Genomic DNA, 15612 nt, shown 5'->3' with positions numbered 1-15612 from the left:
GTACCTTGGAATGTGACCTTATTTGGAAACAGTCACTGCAGAATTAATGAGTTAAGCTGAGACGGGGTCACACTGGAGTAGGGTGGGCCCTTCATCCAGTATGGCTGGTGCCCTTATAACAGGGGGATACAGGGATACAGGCACACAGGAAAAATGCACATGAAGATAAAACAGATATCAGGGTAATAGAAAAAAAAAAAAAACCCATCACCCAGTCTGTGGTACTTTATTACTGCAGCTGTTAAATTCATACATAAGGTTACTGATCTTCTACCAAGGCACAGAAGCAATTCAGTGGAGAAAGTAAAGTCTTCAACAATCGAGACTGGAACAGCTGGACATCCATATAAAAATAACCTTGCAGGCCGGGTGCAGTGGCTCACGCCTGTAATCCCAACATTTTGGGAGGCCAAGGCAGGCGGATCACCTGAGGTCAGGAGTTTGAGACCAGTCTGACCAACATGGCAAAATCCTGTCTCTACTACAAATACAAAATTAGCCAGGTGTGATGGCACATGGCTGTAATCCCAGATACTCGGGAGGCTGAGGCAGGAGAATCGCTTGAACCTGGGAGGTGGAAGCCTCAGTGAGCTGAGATCGCACCACTGCACTCCAGCCTGGGCAACAACAGGGAAACTCTGTCTCAAAAAAAATAGTAATTAAAAAAAATAACCTTGCCCTCTACATTTCAACCACACTCTAACATTAGTAAAAGATGAACCAGGCCGGGCGCGGTGGCTCAAGCCTGTAATCCCAGCACTTTGGGAGGCCGAGACGGGCGGATCACGAGGTCAGGAGATCGAGACCATCCTGGCGAACACAGTGAAACCCCGTCTCTACTAAAAATACAAAAAAAAAAAAAAACTAGCCGGGCGAGGTGGCGGGCGCCTGTAGTCCCAGCTACTCGGGAGGCTGAGGCAGGAGAATGGCGTAAACCCGGGAGGCGGAGCTTGCAGTGAGCTGAGATCCGGCCACTGCACTCCAGCCTGGGCGACAGAGCAAGACTCCGTCTCAACAAAAAAAAAAAAAAAAAAAAAAAAGATGAACCATAGACATAAATTTGCAAACTCAAACAATAAAGCATCTAAAAGAAAATATAGAGAATATCTTCATGACTTCTGGGCAGGCAAAGGTTTCTTAGACATAAAGGTACTAATCACAAAAACATATATTTATGTCCCTATGTATCCAATAAAGAACACTACAAAATAATCATAATACAATGACAAACAATCCAGTTGTTAAATGAACAACAGCTGGGCATGGCAGTGCACTTCTGTAACCCAGGCTACTCTAGAGGCCGGGGCAGAAGGATCACTTGAGCCCAGGAGGCTGAGGATGCAGTAAGCTATGATCACAGCACTGCATTCTAGCTTTGGTAACGTGGTGAGACCCTGTCTCTATCAATCAATCAAAATGGGCAAAAGATCTGAACAGGGGTTGGGCGTGGTGGCTCACACCTGTAATCCCAGCACTTTGGGAGGCCGAGGTGGGTAAATCATGAGGTCAAGAGATCAAGACCATCCTGGCCAACATGGTGAAACCCCATCTCTACTAAAAATACAAAAATTAGCTGGGCATGGTGGCGGGTGCCTGTAGTCCTAGCTACTTAGGTGGCTGAGGCAGGAGAATCGCTTGAACCTGGGAGGCAAATGTTGCAGTGAGCCAAGATCGCAGCACTGCACTCCAGCCTGGTAACAGAGCAAGACTCCATCTCAAAAAACAACAACCTCCCTGCCCCCCCAAAAAAAGACCTGAACAGGAACTTCAGCACACAAATACATCTGAAGGTCGGCGGGTGCGGTGGCTCAAGCCTGTAATCCCAGCACTTTGGGAGGCCGAGACGGGCGGATCACGAGGTCAGGAGATCGAGACCATCCTGGCTAACATGGTGAAACCCCGTCTCTACTAAAAAATACAAAAAACTAGCCGGAGGAGGTGGCGGGCGCCTGTAGTCCCAGCTACTCGGGAGGCTGAGGCAGGAGAATGGTATAAACCCGGGAGGTGGAGGTTGCAGTGTGCCGAGATTGTGCCACTACATTCCAGCCTAGGCAACAAGAGCGAAACTCTGTCTCAAAAAAAAAAAAAAAAAAAAAAGACGTGAACAACCCAAGTGTCTGTTACTAGGAAAACAAATGACTTTTAAATTCACAAAATGTAATGGAATACAACTTGGCAGTAAAGCAGAGTGCACTGGCTGGGTGCGGTGGCTCAGGCCTGTAATCCCAGCACTTTGGGAGGCCGAGGCGGGTGGATCACGAGGTCAGGAGATCAAGACCATCCTGGCTAACACGGTGAAACCCCGTCTCTACTAAAAATACAAAAAATTAGCCAGGCGAGGTGGCGGGCGCCTGTAGTCCCAGTTACTCGGGAGGCTGAGGCAGGAGAATAGTGTGAACCCAGGAGGTGGAGCTTGCAATGAGCCGAGATAGCACTACTGCACTCCAGCCTGGGTGACAGAGCGAGACTGTCTCCAAAAAAAAAAGATTTATGCATTACTGCATTTCTATTGAAGATTATGTTCAATTTTAGAAAATAAAATTCTGGAAGAAAATATGACTGGAGGCCAAAAGTCTTTAAAAGATTTGATTTACAAAACTATGTAAGATAGGCACAATGACACAACACACAGGTAACAGGGAATCCCAAAGAAGACTTCCAAAGTCCTGGAGTACTGAAATGCTGTGACACCAAACCCAGGTCTCTTGAGATAGAATAGAACTGACACACATGCTGCATAGGCACTCTACGGGCCTGGGGAGAAATCAACTCAGTATAGCCAGCACTGAGACACAGTAAAATTTCCGGTTTTAAAATATGAAAACAGCCCATAATCCTGGCATGCGTGTGTGTGTGTATGTGTGTGTGTGTGTGTGTGCGCGTGTGTATGCAAAGGATTTATATATATATAAAAATCCTTTGGGCATCTAGGCAGAAAAGACCAAATCATTTATAAGGAAAATCACGGTCAAATCAGATAGTCATCAATGAGTTATCAATATCAGTAACAGATTCTAGAAGATGAGAAAGCAACATATGAAGATACCTCAGACTTTTATACCCAGCCACTTAAACTGAGATGTCCTGGTGTCTGTCTAACACAAGAAGCGGCTCTCTGGACTGTGGACTGAAAGAATGACATGCAGGGACAAGCCACGGCCTCAACTTGCAATCATGTTCCAATATTTTCATTGAAAACTTGATGACTTCTGGCTGGGTGAAATGGCTTGTGCCTGTAATCCCAGTACTTTGGGAGGCCAAGGTGGGAGGACTGCTTGAGCCCAGGAGTTGAAGACCAGCCTGGGCAACAAAGCAGGACCTCATAACACACCCACAAAAATGGCTAAAATTAAAGACCAGCCAATGTTGGCAAGGACATGAAGCAATAATGCTCATAAGTCACTTGTGAGACATAAGGTGTGGGATACAAGTTGGGGTGTAAACAGCTACTTTGGAAAAACAGAAGGGTTTATGTACACAACTTGAACACACACACACTTTATAACCCGAAATTCGACATCTAGGTAAACACTAACTGTGTAAAGGACAAATGTTAATAGTGGATTATGCAATAACAGTTAAATACAGGATAGAGCCATTAACCCATCACAGGCAGAATGAATCACTGCAGTAGATAATTCACTGGAATCCTTCACAGGAATGAAACTAAATGAACTGTACTATATGTATAAATTTCACCAAGAGAATACTGAGGAAAAGAAGCCAGATACAAAATTATTTACACCATACAATTCTCTTTGCACAACATCCCAAAACAGCAACACTATCTACTATTGTTAGAAGTCACCCCTTTCAAGGGGCTGAGAGTGCCACCCCTGGGTGTTGCTGATGTCCCATTTCTTTACCTGGTTGGTGAATAAATACACAGGATCACTGTGTGATTATTCATGGAGCTAAAGAGTTAACGTGTACATTTTTCTATATGCGTATTATACTTCAAAATAAAAATAATTAAAAATGACATAGATGGCCTAGGTGCCCATCTCACTTCTGTAATCCCAGCACTCTGGGAGGCCAGGGAAGGAGGATCACTTGATCCCAGGAGTTCGAGACCAGCCTGGGCAACATAAGGAGACCCCATTTCTACAAAAATACAAAAAAATTGGCAGAGTGTGCTGGTGCATCCCTGTAGTCTCAGCTACTTGGGAGGCTGAGGTGGGAGAATTGCTTGAGCCCAGGAGTTCAAGGCTGCAGTGAGCTATGATTGCACCACTGCATTCCAGCCTGGGTGAACGAACGAGACCTTGTCTCAAAACAAAACCAAAAAATGACACAGATGTATATGTGCTGATGTTAAAAGTTATCTAAGATACACTAGCAAGTGAAAGAAGCATGTTTTGAAGTATGTCATTTGGTTAAAATATTTCCTTGCGTACATGCATTTTTGTACATATGTAAATGCACAGAGAAAGAACTTCAAGGAAAAAATGAAACGTGGGGAAAACAAAGTGAACACTGAAAAGCATAAATGATTGATGAATTAACAAAGGGAAATTGAGCATGGTTAATCCCATGAAATGTCGAACTTCTGAATGGAAAAACGCATCTCTAACAAGAGCATGGGCACTAAGAATTCTGTAACAATTTCACTTCAGATGCCAACCTCATCAACTAAATGGGGGAGAAGAGCACCTGCCTCAAGGGTTACTTCTACCACCAGAGGCTGAGTGCATGCTGCTGACGCAGATGCTTTACTTTCTGTGGGGCTGCCACACGCCCCATGCCTCTGAGGCTCCCTTCCCCAAGGACCACTGACCACAGCAGCCCCTCTGTGTGGAAGCTGCAGGCGCTCTCCTCTCAGGCCCTCCAAGGAGAGCCCGTGCTTCCCTCCTTTCCCCTCCACAGAGGGGCGCCTCCCTCCCTGCCCCTTCACACAGAGCGGGCGCTCCCCTCCCAACCCCTCCACAGAGAGCCCACGCTTCCTTCTCTTCCCCTCCACAGAGCAGGCGCTCCTCTCCAGGCCCCTCCACAGAAGGGACTCTCCCCTCCAACCCCTCCACACAGATCAGGTGTGCCCCTCCCCACCCCCAGCATCCAGAAAGCCCACCGCAGCACCACCCTGGGCTCTGAAATCTGGACAGGCCCAAAGCAGCAGGACCTCAGGCTGCTTTTGGTGGGGCAAGGGCCGCGGAGGGTGTCCTCAGGTGCCTGTACCTGATTCTTAGCCTGGTGACATTTACACTGTGGCCCCATCTGCCCCTGCCCTCCCTTGGCCCTGCTGCATTCTGGTTTTTTTTTTTTTTGAGACGGAGTATCACTCTACTATCCAGGCTGGAGTGCAGTGGCGCCATCTCGGTTCACTGCAACCTCCACCTTCTGGGTTTAAGCAATTCTCCTGCCTCAGCCTCCCACGTAGCTTGAATTACAGGCGCCTGCCACCATGCCAGGCTAATTTTTTTTTTTTTTGTATTTTTAGTAGAGACAGGGTTTCACCATGTTGGCCAGGCTGGTATTGAACTCCTGACCTCAAGTGATCTGCCCGCCACAGCCTCCCAAAGTGCTGGGATTACAGGCATGAGCCACTCCCCAGCCAGCCCTGCTGCTTTCTCAAGCTGCTCCTACATGTCCCAGAACTCTATGTGCCTCCCTCAGTGGCTGCTATTTGCATCCCAGCACCTGATAGTGAACCTCACAGGACAGGGGGCAGTACTCCGCTTCTGAAAAGGGCAGACAGAAAATATTTTAGGCTTTGTGGGTCACATGTGGTCCCTTTGTTTGCTTTTATAACCCATTAAAGATGTAATAACCTCCCTAGCTCACAGGCTGAGCACGGGCAGATTGCAGGGCTGGTGGGCCATGGCCACTGTGCACTGACCTGCGGAAGAGCCATGCTGGAAACCACAAGCTCACCTGTGAAAAATAGTATGTTTTCAGGCTTATCACTAACCACTTCAATTAGCCTTAAGGATGGGTGCGGTGGCTCACACCTGTAATCCCAGCACTTTGGGAGGCCAGGTGGGAAGATCACCAGGTCAGGAGATTGAGACCATCCTGGCCAACATGGGGAAACCCTGTCTCTAAAAAAAATACAAAAATTAGCTGGGCCTGGTGGCGCACCCCTGTAGTTCCAGCTACTCGGGAGGCTGAGGCTAGAGAATGGTGTGAACCCAGGAGGTTGCAGTGAGCTGAGATGATTGTGCCACTGCACTCCAGCCTGGCGACAGAGCAAGACCAGGTCTAAAAAAAAAAAAGAAAAAGAAAAGAAAAAATTAGCCTTAAAACAAGGAAACATGAATTTTTTACTGTAATTGTGAAGAAACCATCACACATACGTAAACTGAGGGACATTCTACAAAACAGTTGGCCTCCTCATCCCTTAAAGAGTAAAAAGGCTCCTCTTGGGCAAAGAAGTCTAAAAGATAACCAAACTAAACCAAAGTATGTCTCTGAATAGATCCCAGAGTGAGCTAGAGCAGTGGGCTCAGGGATGGCTGTCTTAGGCTCTGGGAGCCCTCAGAGGCATGGTCACGTGGGGAGTGTGGCCACGCACAGCGTCTGCAGCCAGCTGTCAAAGCAAGTGTGAGCCGCCACCATCTGGTGAAGGGTAGAAAGGTACCACCCATGCAACTTTCCAAAAAGTTTAGAATTTTGCAAAATAGAAAGTAGGAAATCTTTCTAGAGAATTCAAAGCAGGATGGTGCTTTCACCTAGAGGGACAAAATCTGCCAGGACCTGCTCCATCCTGGACACAGCCAGGGGTGGCGGCCAGGCTAGCATGGAGGCACTCACCAGCCGAGTTGATGACATGTCTGACCACCTGCAGGGTGCCCACGCGGGTCCTCTCATTGCTGGTGTCCAGCCTGGGCAGCAGGAAGGCCAGTAGGCGGTCAGGCAAGCTGCAGGCTACAGGGCAACAGGTACAGATTAGGCTCCATGTCATCTTGTTCATCCCTATACACAGCGTCCACCTACTCTCCAGCACAGGGGAGGAGCCAGGAGAGAGTTGCTGTGTGAAGGTGAGAAGCTGGGGCCACCTAATCACTGGGCCTGGCTCCGATGCCCTTGTCTAAGGCAGGGTTGGAGCACATGTGGCCCTTAGCCCACGGTGCCAGCACCACCCAGAGCATGCCGGGACTTAGATCTTGGCCCACCCAGCACACCGGTGCTTGTTTCAGCATCTCCGGCTCACAAGGGGGCCTGCGAGAGGGCCCTCCGTGGCCCTTCTTGACTCTCCTGGCTCTAGACCAGTCTAAGGCTCAAGGGGACTCGAGCTGTCAAGCACACAGAGCCCCAGCCCAAGCAGGGCTAACACAGCCCAAGCTCCAGGAGCCCTCTGGCAATGACTGCAGCAGCCCCCCTTATCAGCACTTCACGGACCAGAGCCATCCCCCTTCCAGGTGGGCTCTGGAGGCCTGCTCTGCCTGGGTATCAGACCTGTGGTCCCTCTGCCCACCACAACCCTGCCCCCAGCCTGGCTGCAGTCAGTCTCCCCACACCCTTCCTGCGGATCCTGTGTAAGGGCAGATGCTCATGCAGGTGGGGGACCCGAGGCCCCGCCTGCCAGGCCAGCTCAAGGGAGATGCCGATGCTGTGGCCCCAGCGGTGTGACAGCCCCAAGTGCAAGCAGGGCCCCTCCTCACACCATCTGCTGTCCCTCCAGGATGGCTATGAGGGCCTGTGCAGGGCACAGGGACAGCATCCAGTGGGGTTGGTGACAGGATGCATGGCACCTCCAGGTGGGTCATGGGAGGCCGGCTGGTAACCAGGGCCAGCAGCCACATGCCACCTGGAGGAGTAGAGAGCAGGCCATGGAGCCAGAGATTGGGTGTGGAGGAATAGGTAAGCCGGGGGCAGGTAGGGGAACGTGGGGACTGGACCATTAGTGGAGGCGCCCAAGGATTTGGGCAGGTCAGCAGGGGGCAGGTAGGGGATGCGGGGACTGGACCATTAGTGGAGGCGCCCAAGGATTTGGGCAGGTCAGCAGGGGGCAAGTAGGGGATGCGGGGACTGGACCATTAGTGGAGGCGCCCGAGGATTTGGGCAGGTCAGCAGCATGCTCCTCAGAGGAGAACAATGTTCCAGGCTGCAGCCGCTGCCCAGGCCCTGGTTCAGAGAACTCTGGAGCCACAGGTAGGCCCAGGAGAGGTGGAAACAGGGGCCTTCTCATCCCGGACCAGTACCCCAGCCACCACCATCCTCCATATGCAGCAGGTGGTGACCCCATGAGTATCCGCAGATGCCGGTGGGCAAGGCTGGGCCCACCACTCACCCAGCACAGTGAAGCAGCGCAGCACCTCCTTCTGGTTGCTCATCACCAGGGGGCTTGAGGACTCCACAGGCACACAGATCTGCTCCAGGAACAGGGCAGAGGTTACAGACCAGAGAGGCCAGAAGGAAGGATTCCCTCCCTCTGACGATTCTGGGCCTGGGCAGCTGGGCAGAGGGCTCTGGGTTTCCACCCCATGCCTACAGCAGGCGGCAGGCACTCCAGCCTCTTTCTCACCCAAGCCCTGGGTGCAGGACAGTCTCATCCCCTGTAATCAGAGGCGCTCCAGGGACCAGCCCCATCTCCTTACGATAGGGGAGAGGGAGATGGGCAGCAACAGGCAGACACACAGCTGCTGTCAAGCCTCCAGGGATACATCCTGCTCCTGCCACCCTCCACCCCTCCTACCAGTGGCAGGAGAAGAGATTCCCAAGAAACATTTCTTGACTAGAGAGGAGAGTCTCCCATGGCCCAGGCATGACGCCCAGGACCGCAGGCTGGAAAGCATGAATCTCTAGGACACATAAAGCACTGGAACCCAAAACTTCTGGAGTCCACTTGTTCCAAATCATAAGGAAAAAAAAAGTCATATTGGTAAAAAGCACAAACTAAGGCTGCTGGCTGGGCATGGTGGTGCACGCCTGTGGTCCCAGCTACTCAGGAGGCTGAAGTGGGAGGACTGCCTGAGCCTGGGAGGTTGAGGTTGCAGTGAGCTGTGATGGTGCCACTGCACTCCAGCCCGGGGACAGAGCAAGACCCTGTCTCAAACAAATGAATAGACAACAACAAAAAACTAAGGACGCTGGCAGATGCATCTCTGGGCTCCACCGTACCTTAGTAGGTGATACAGAAGCACACCCCCACTAATCCAGGTGTGACATCCTAGGTCCCCACTCACAGGTGTCACAGCAAAGGACACTGACAGGGTCTCTGCACAAAGAGCTCCAAAGCAATTCTTCAGCAGAGCCCTCTTATGAGCCAGAAGAGGTAACCACAGCAAAGGCCCCAGGCCCACAGGGCCACACCCCAACCTGGGTTCTTAGAGAACTATCAGGAAGCACGGTGAGGTGGAGGAGCTGGCCCCAGGGCTCAGCTCTAGGTTCCCAGGTAGCTCCTTGTTATTTCTTTTTCAAAACAGAGTTTCGCTCTTGTTGCCCAGGCTGAAGTGCAATGGCGTGATCTCGGCTCACTGCAACCTCTGCCTCCTGGGTTCAAGCGATTCTCCTGCCTCAGCCTCCTGAGTAGCTGGGATTACAGGTGCGTGCCACCATGACTGGCTAATGTTTGTATTTTTGGTAGAGACAGGGTTTCACTATGTTGGTCAGGCTGGTCTCGAACTCCTGACCTTGTGGTTCACCTGCCTTGGCCTCCTAAAGTGCTGGGATTACAGGCATGAGCCACTGCACCCAGCCTAGATGTTGTTGTTTTAAGGTGGTAAGTTTTGTGATAACTGGTTACACAGCAACATATAACTAATGCAAATGGGTATTCATCTCGAAAAAAGATACAGTTGGATTCTCATTCCTTCCCTAAAATAAATCCCAGACAGATTAAATAATAAAAGCATAGGGGGCCAGGCGCAGAGGCTCATGCCTGTAATCCCAGCACTTTGGGAGGCCAAGGTGGGTAGATCACTTGAGATCAGGAGTTCAAGACTAGCCTGGCCAACATAGTGAAACTCTGTCTCTATTAAAAATACAAAAATTGGCCGGGCGCGGTGGCTCACGCCTGTAATCCCAGCACTTTGGGAGGCCGAGGTGGGCGGATCATGAGGTCAGGAGATCGAGACCATCTTGGCTAACACGGTGAAACCCCATCTCTACTAAAAATACAAAAAATTAGCTGGGTGTGGTGGCGGGCGCCTGTAGTCCCAGCTACTCGGGAGGCTGAGGCAGAAGAATGGCGTGAACCCAGGAGGTGGAGCTTTCAGTGAGCCAAGATCGCGCCACTGCACTCCAGCCTGGGCAACAGAGCGAGACTCCATCTCAAAAAAAAAAAAAATACAAAAATACAAAAATTAGCCGGGCATCATAGCACGCACCTGTAATCCCAGCTACTCAGGAGGCTGAGGCAGGAGAATGACTTGAACCTGGGAGGCAGAGGATGCAGTGAGTCAAGATCACGCCATTGGCCAGGTGCAGTGGCTCAAGCCTGTAATCCCAGCACTTTGGGAGGCCGAGATGGGCGGATCACGAGGTCAGGAGATCGAGATCATCCCGGCTAACCCAGTGAAACCCCATCTCTACTAAAAAATACAAAAAACTAGCCGGGCGAGGTGGCGGGCACCTGTAGTCCTGGAGGCGGAGGCAGGAGAATGGCGTGAACCCGGGAGGCGGAGCTTGCAGTGAGCTGAGATTCGGCCACTGCACTCCAGCCTGGGCGACAGAGCGAGACTCCGTCTCAAAAAAAAAAAAAAAAAAAAAAAGATCATGCCACTGCACTCCAGCCTGGGTGACACAGTGAGAGACTGTCTCAATAATACTATTAATAATAAAAGCATAGGGGAAACTGGGAGAATTCAGAAAACAAAAATTACTGAATTTTTTTTTTGGAGATGGACTCTTACTCTGTCACCCAGGCTGGAATGAGGTGGCGCAATCTCGGCTCACTGCAAGCTCCGCCTCCCGGGTTTAAGCAATTCTCCTACCTCAGCCTCCCGAGTAGTTGGGATTACAGGCACCCACCACCACACCCAGCTAACTTTTTGTATTTTTAGTAGAGACCAGGTTTCACCACGTTGGCCAGGATGGTCTCAAACTCCTGACCTCGTGATTTGCCCGCCTCAGCCTCCCAAAGTGCTGGGATTATAGGGGTGAGCCACTGTTCCTGGCCACTAATCACTGAATTTGAAAGGGTTTTCTATGTATAACAAAACCTGAACTATAACATAAAAGATGGATAAATGATAATGTAAAAATTAAACAACTTTGTATGGCCAAAAAATATCATAAACAGAGTTAAAAGATAAAGGATGAAGTAGCATAATTTGTGGTCTCTGCTACTGGGGTTGGGGGAGGGGATGAGGCAGGAGGATCACCTGAGCCTGGGAGGCCGAGGCAGCAGTGAGCCGTTATCGCCACTGCACTCCAGGCTGTGTGACAAAGCGAGATGCTGTCTCAAGAATGAATCAATGACTCAGTGACAAAGTAGGAGCAAATATTTTCACATACATAATACAAGGTTATAAATAACTGCTATAGGCCAGGTGCAGTGGCTCACACCTGTAATCTCAATACTTTGGGAGGCTGAGACAAGAGGATCACCTGAAGCCAGGAGGTGGAGACCAGCCTGGACAACAGAGTAAGACTGTTTCTTCTCCTTTTTTTTTGAGACAGAGTCTCACTCTGTTGCCCAGGCTGGAGTGCAGTGGCGCGATCTCAGCTCACTGCAACTGCAACCTCTGCCTCCTGGGTTCAAGTGATTCTCCACCCTCAGCCTCCTGAGTAGCTGGGATTACAGGCACCCGCCACCACACCTGGCTAATTTTTTTGTATTTTTTAGTAGAGACGGGGTTTCACCATGTTGGCCAGGCTGGTCTCAAACTCCTGACCTCAGGTGATCTGCCTGCCTCGGCCTCCCAAAGTACTAGGATTACAGGTGTGAGTCACTGTGCCTGGCTGAGACCCTGTTTCTACAAAAAATTAAAAACAAAAAAAGCCAGGCATGGTGACGTGCACCTGTAGTCGCAGCTATTCTGGAGGCTGAGGTGGGAGGATCGCTGGAGCCCAGGTGTTGGAAGCTGCAGTGAGCTGTGACCACATCACTGTACTCCAGCCTGCAGGACAGAGCAAGACCCTGTCTCTAAAAAAATTAAATAAATAACTGCTATAGATCAATATGAACAAAACCTAAAATGCTATGGAAAAACAAAAGAAATGAATGGATAGCTCAAAGAATAGGAAATAACACATTTTTCTACCTTCTCAGCTTTTGTATATTCTTATTTCCCTTTTCAGTCCCTTCTCTACTCCCATCCCCACCCCATGTACATAATCATTCTTTGTTTTTAGTTTTTGCAAATGTGTATTGTTTTGTTCATTTTTAGACTGTGTAAATGATATTATGCCACATCTTTTTTTTTCAATACTGTTTTCAGAATTGTAAACTTTTTTCCATAGAGTTCTTGCACATTCTTCATTAATTACTATACATAATAAGTTTCTTTCTTTTTCTTTCTTTTTTTCTTTTTGAGACAGCGTCTCGCTCTGTCACCCAGGCTGGAGTGCAGTGGCCGGATCTCAGCTCACTGCAAGCTCCGCCTCCCGGGTTTACGCCATTCTCCGGCCTCAGCCTCCCGAGTAGCTGGGACTACAGGCGCCCGCCACCTTGCCCGGCTAGTTTTTTTTTTGTATTTTTTAGTAGAGACAGGGTTTCACCGTGTTAGCCAGGATGGTCTCGATCTCCTGACCTCGTGATCCGCCCATCTCGGCCTCCCAAAGTGCTGGGATTACAGGCTTGAGCCACCGCGCCCGGCCTCTTTTTTTTTTTTTTTAAGACAAGGTCTTGTACTGTCACCCAGGGTGGGATGCACTGGCTGGTTCACAGCTCATTGCAGCCTCAACCTCCTGGGCTCAAGCGATTCTCCTACCTCAGCCTCTCGAGTAGCTGGAACCACAGGCATGTGCCATGACACCTGGCTGTTAATAAGTTTCTGTTGCTATTACAGATAGTGTTTTCATACACTTTCTAGCTGGTCAGTACTGGTGTAGAAAAATGTTCTCGGCTTTTGTAGGTTGGTCTTGTAACTGGCAAACTTGCAGAACTTTTTTTCTTTTTTGAGACAAGGTCTTGCTCTGTCACCCAGGCTGGAGTACAGTGGCATGATCATGGCTCACTGCAGCCTCAACTTCCTGGGCTCAAGTGATCCTCCAACCTCAGCCTCCTGAATAGCTGGGATTACAGATCTGTGCCACTATACTCAGCTAATTTTTTTCTGTAGAGATGGGGTCTCCCTACGTTGCCCAGGTTGGTCTCGAACTCCTGGGCTCAAGCAGTTCCTCCTCAGCCTTCCAAAGTGCTGGGATTACAGATGTGAGCCACCACGCCTTGCCAGAACTTTTGACTGGTCCTAATAGTTTGGCCAGGAAGGTGGACGGGTGATGAATAATGACCATCTTCCCTTCCCTCCTGGTTCTTTTCTTTCTCTGTAGAACCAGTAGAGGACCCTACCTGCAGCGAGAGGCAGGCCCTTCCTGTCTTGATCTTACAGGGAATTGCCTAAAACTTCCCATCAGTTATGAAGAAGACTGAGGGTTCGGGTATACAAACTTTGTTAAATTAGGGAAGTTCCTTTCCAATCTTAGTTGTTCAGAATTTCAGGCCAGGCACAGTGGCTCATGACTGTAATCCCAACACTTTGGGAGGCTGAAGCAGGGGGATTACTTGAGGTCAGGAGTTCGTGACCAGCCCGGCCAACATGGTGAAACCTCGTCTCTACTAAAAATACAAAAATTAGCCAGGTGTGGTGGCGGGCACCTGTAACCCCAGCTACTTGGGAGGCCGAGGCAAGAGAATCACTTCAACTCAGGAGGCAGAGGTTGCAGTGAGCTGAGATTGCGCCATTGCACTCCAGCCTGGGCAACAAGAGCAAAACTCTATCTCAGGGGAAAAGAAAAAATCATCAAAAGTTTTTTCTGCATTGATTGAACTCAGACACTATTTTTCTTTAGTCTATTACTGTGATGAAGTGTACTGACAGCTCCCAAACGCTGGATAGGCCTTGCGTTGTGAGCTAAGCCTTCCCACATAAGGTGTTTTGAAAAGTATGGTCTTGGCTGGGTGCCGTGACTCATGCCTGTAATCCCAACACTTTGGGAGGCCAAGGCGGGTGGATCACCTGAGGTCAGGAGTTCGAGATCAGCCTGACCAACATGGATAAATCCCATCTCCACTAAAAATAGAAAAAATAAAAATAAAAAACTAGCCAGGTGTGGCGGTGGGCACCTGTAATCCCAGATACTCAGGAGGCTGAGGCAGGAGATCGCTTGTACCCAACAGGCAGAGTGTGCAGTGAGCCGAGATTGCGCCACAGCACTCCAGCCAGGGCGACAAGAGTGAAACTCCATCTCAAAATACGTATATACATACATACATACATACATAAGTAAAAGGATGGTCTTGGGTTCAGTAACCTGCTACTTTATGCAAAACCTCACAGCTATGCTCATCATGACACACCTGCATTTCCTTATACAGCTCTGCTGGGGATTTGAGCCAGATCTCACAGAATGAAAGAGGTAGCTCTGGATCTTTTCTATTTCCAAGTGTACTTGCACTGGACAGGAATTAATTGTTCCTCAAAAGTTTGGTGGAACTCAGTCGTGAAACCATTTGGGTCGTGGGCTTGTTTTAAGGAAGAAAGGTCTTAGAATATTATTTCTGTTGCTTTACTGGCTTATTTAATTCTCTGCTGCTTTTCATACCAATTTTGACATTTTTATCTTTCTAGGAACCTAACCATTTCATCCAGTTTTAAGTCTGTTACCATGTAACTGTTCACAGCACTTACATTATGTTTACTAGCTCTGTGGCTGCCGTCCCCTCTTCCCCTTCGTTTCTGGGATGCAGCCAGGACCATCCAGGCGGTGGAGAGTGGGGCCCAGCTGGAGTGGGCCAGGTGAGGGGCAGAGCCAAGCAGTAAGCCCACCTCCACACGAGCCCACACCTCCACACTTCTTTTCCAAAAGTCTCCTTGCAGACTTCACCACACCACCCTCTAGCTCCTGCCCCTCTCCCCTCTGTCCACAAAGTCCCATGGACAGACGACCCCCAGTGACAGGGTCATGGGCGACCCAGCACCTGCGTCCCTCAGTTGTTCTCAGGCCTCATTCACCCGACCTGGGGAGGGGTCCCAGATGCTCAGCTTCCGCCCCACATTGCTTCCTCTCCAGCAGGGCCTTCAAGACCCCCACCCTGCAGCGCGGGGCCTCTCCTCTGCTCCTATGAGCTCTGTCCCCAGAAACCCAGGGAAGTCTCCCCAAGCTGGCACTTCGGCCGCACTGACCTTTCTCCAAGACCACCTGTACTGGGCCCGCACTGGGCCTGGGCACTCACTCCGCCCTGACCTTTCTCCGAGACCACCTGTACCGGGCCCGCACTGGGCCTGGGCACTCACTCCGCCCTGACCTTTCTCCGAGACCACCTGTACTGGGCCCGCACTGGGCCTGGGCACCCATTCCGCGCTGACCTTTCTCCGAGACCACCTGTACCGGGCCCGCACTGGGCCTGGGCACCCACTCCTGCCACCTCCATCCTGGGGGCTAATATGTCACCTGCACATGCCACTGCTGGGCAGGGCAAGAGCATCACCACATCGCTAAGAAGTTACCCGAGTGACCTTTAGGGAATACCCAGTCCTCAGCCCCGCATGGCTGAGCCGTCCATCC

At 50.2% G+C, this 15612-nt stretch overlaps 1 protein-coding gene across 12 annotated transcripts in view; it reads right to left on the bottom strand.

Annotated features, from left to right (window-relative positions):
- Positions 1–15612, bottom strand: part of MROH1 (maestro heat like repeat family member 1) — a 118917-nt gene that overhangs the window by 55854 nt on the left and 47451 nt on the right. For all 12 annotated transcript variants that reach the window (XR_004435361.1, XM_033203055.1, XM_033203060.1 and 9 more), the window contains 2 exons: positions 8231–8309; positions 6751–6864 (listed from right to left, as the gene is read on the bottom strand). Coding sequence is in view for 11 of the 12 variants with exons in the window: in XM_033203055.1 (XP_033058946.1) it covers positions 6751–6864; positions 8231–8309 (193 nt within the window). In the remaining variant the exon portion in view is untranslated. The remainder of the gene's footprint in view (positions 1–6750; positions 6865–8230; positions 8310–15612) is intronic.

The sequence above is a fragment of the Trachypithecus francoisi genome, unplaced genomic scaffold (assembly GCF_009764315.1).
Source record: "Trachypithecus francoisi isolate TF-2019V2 unplaced genomic scaffold, Tfra_2.0 Lachesis_group7, whole genome shotgun sequence".
In the NCBI taxonomy this organism is placed as follows: domain Eukaryota; kingdom Metazoa; phylum Chordata; class Mammalia; order Primates; family Cercopithecidae; genus Trachypithecus; species Trachypithecus francoisi.
Note: the sequence above shows the minus strand (reverse complement) of the source record. Positions and strands in the feature narration are given on the sequence as shown.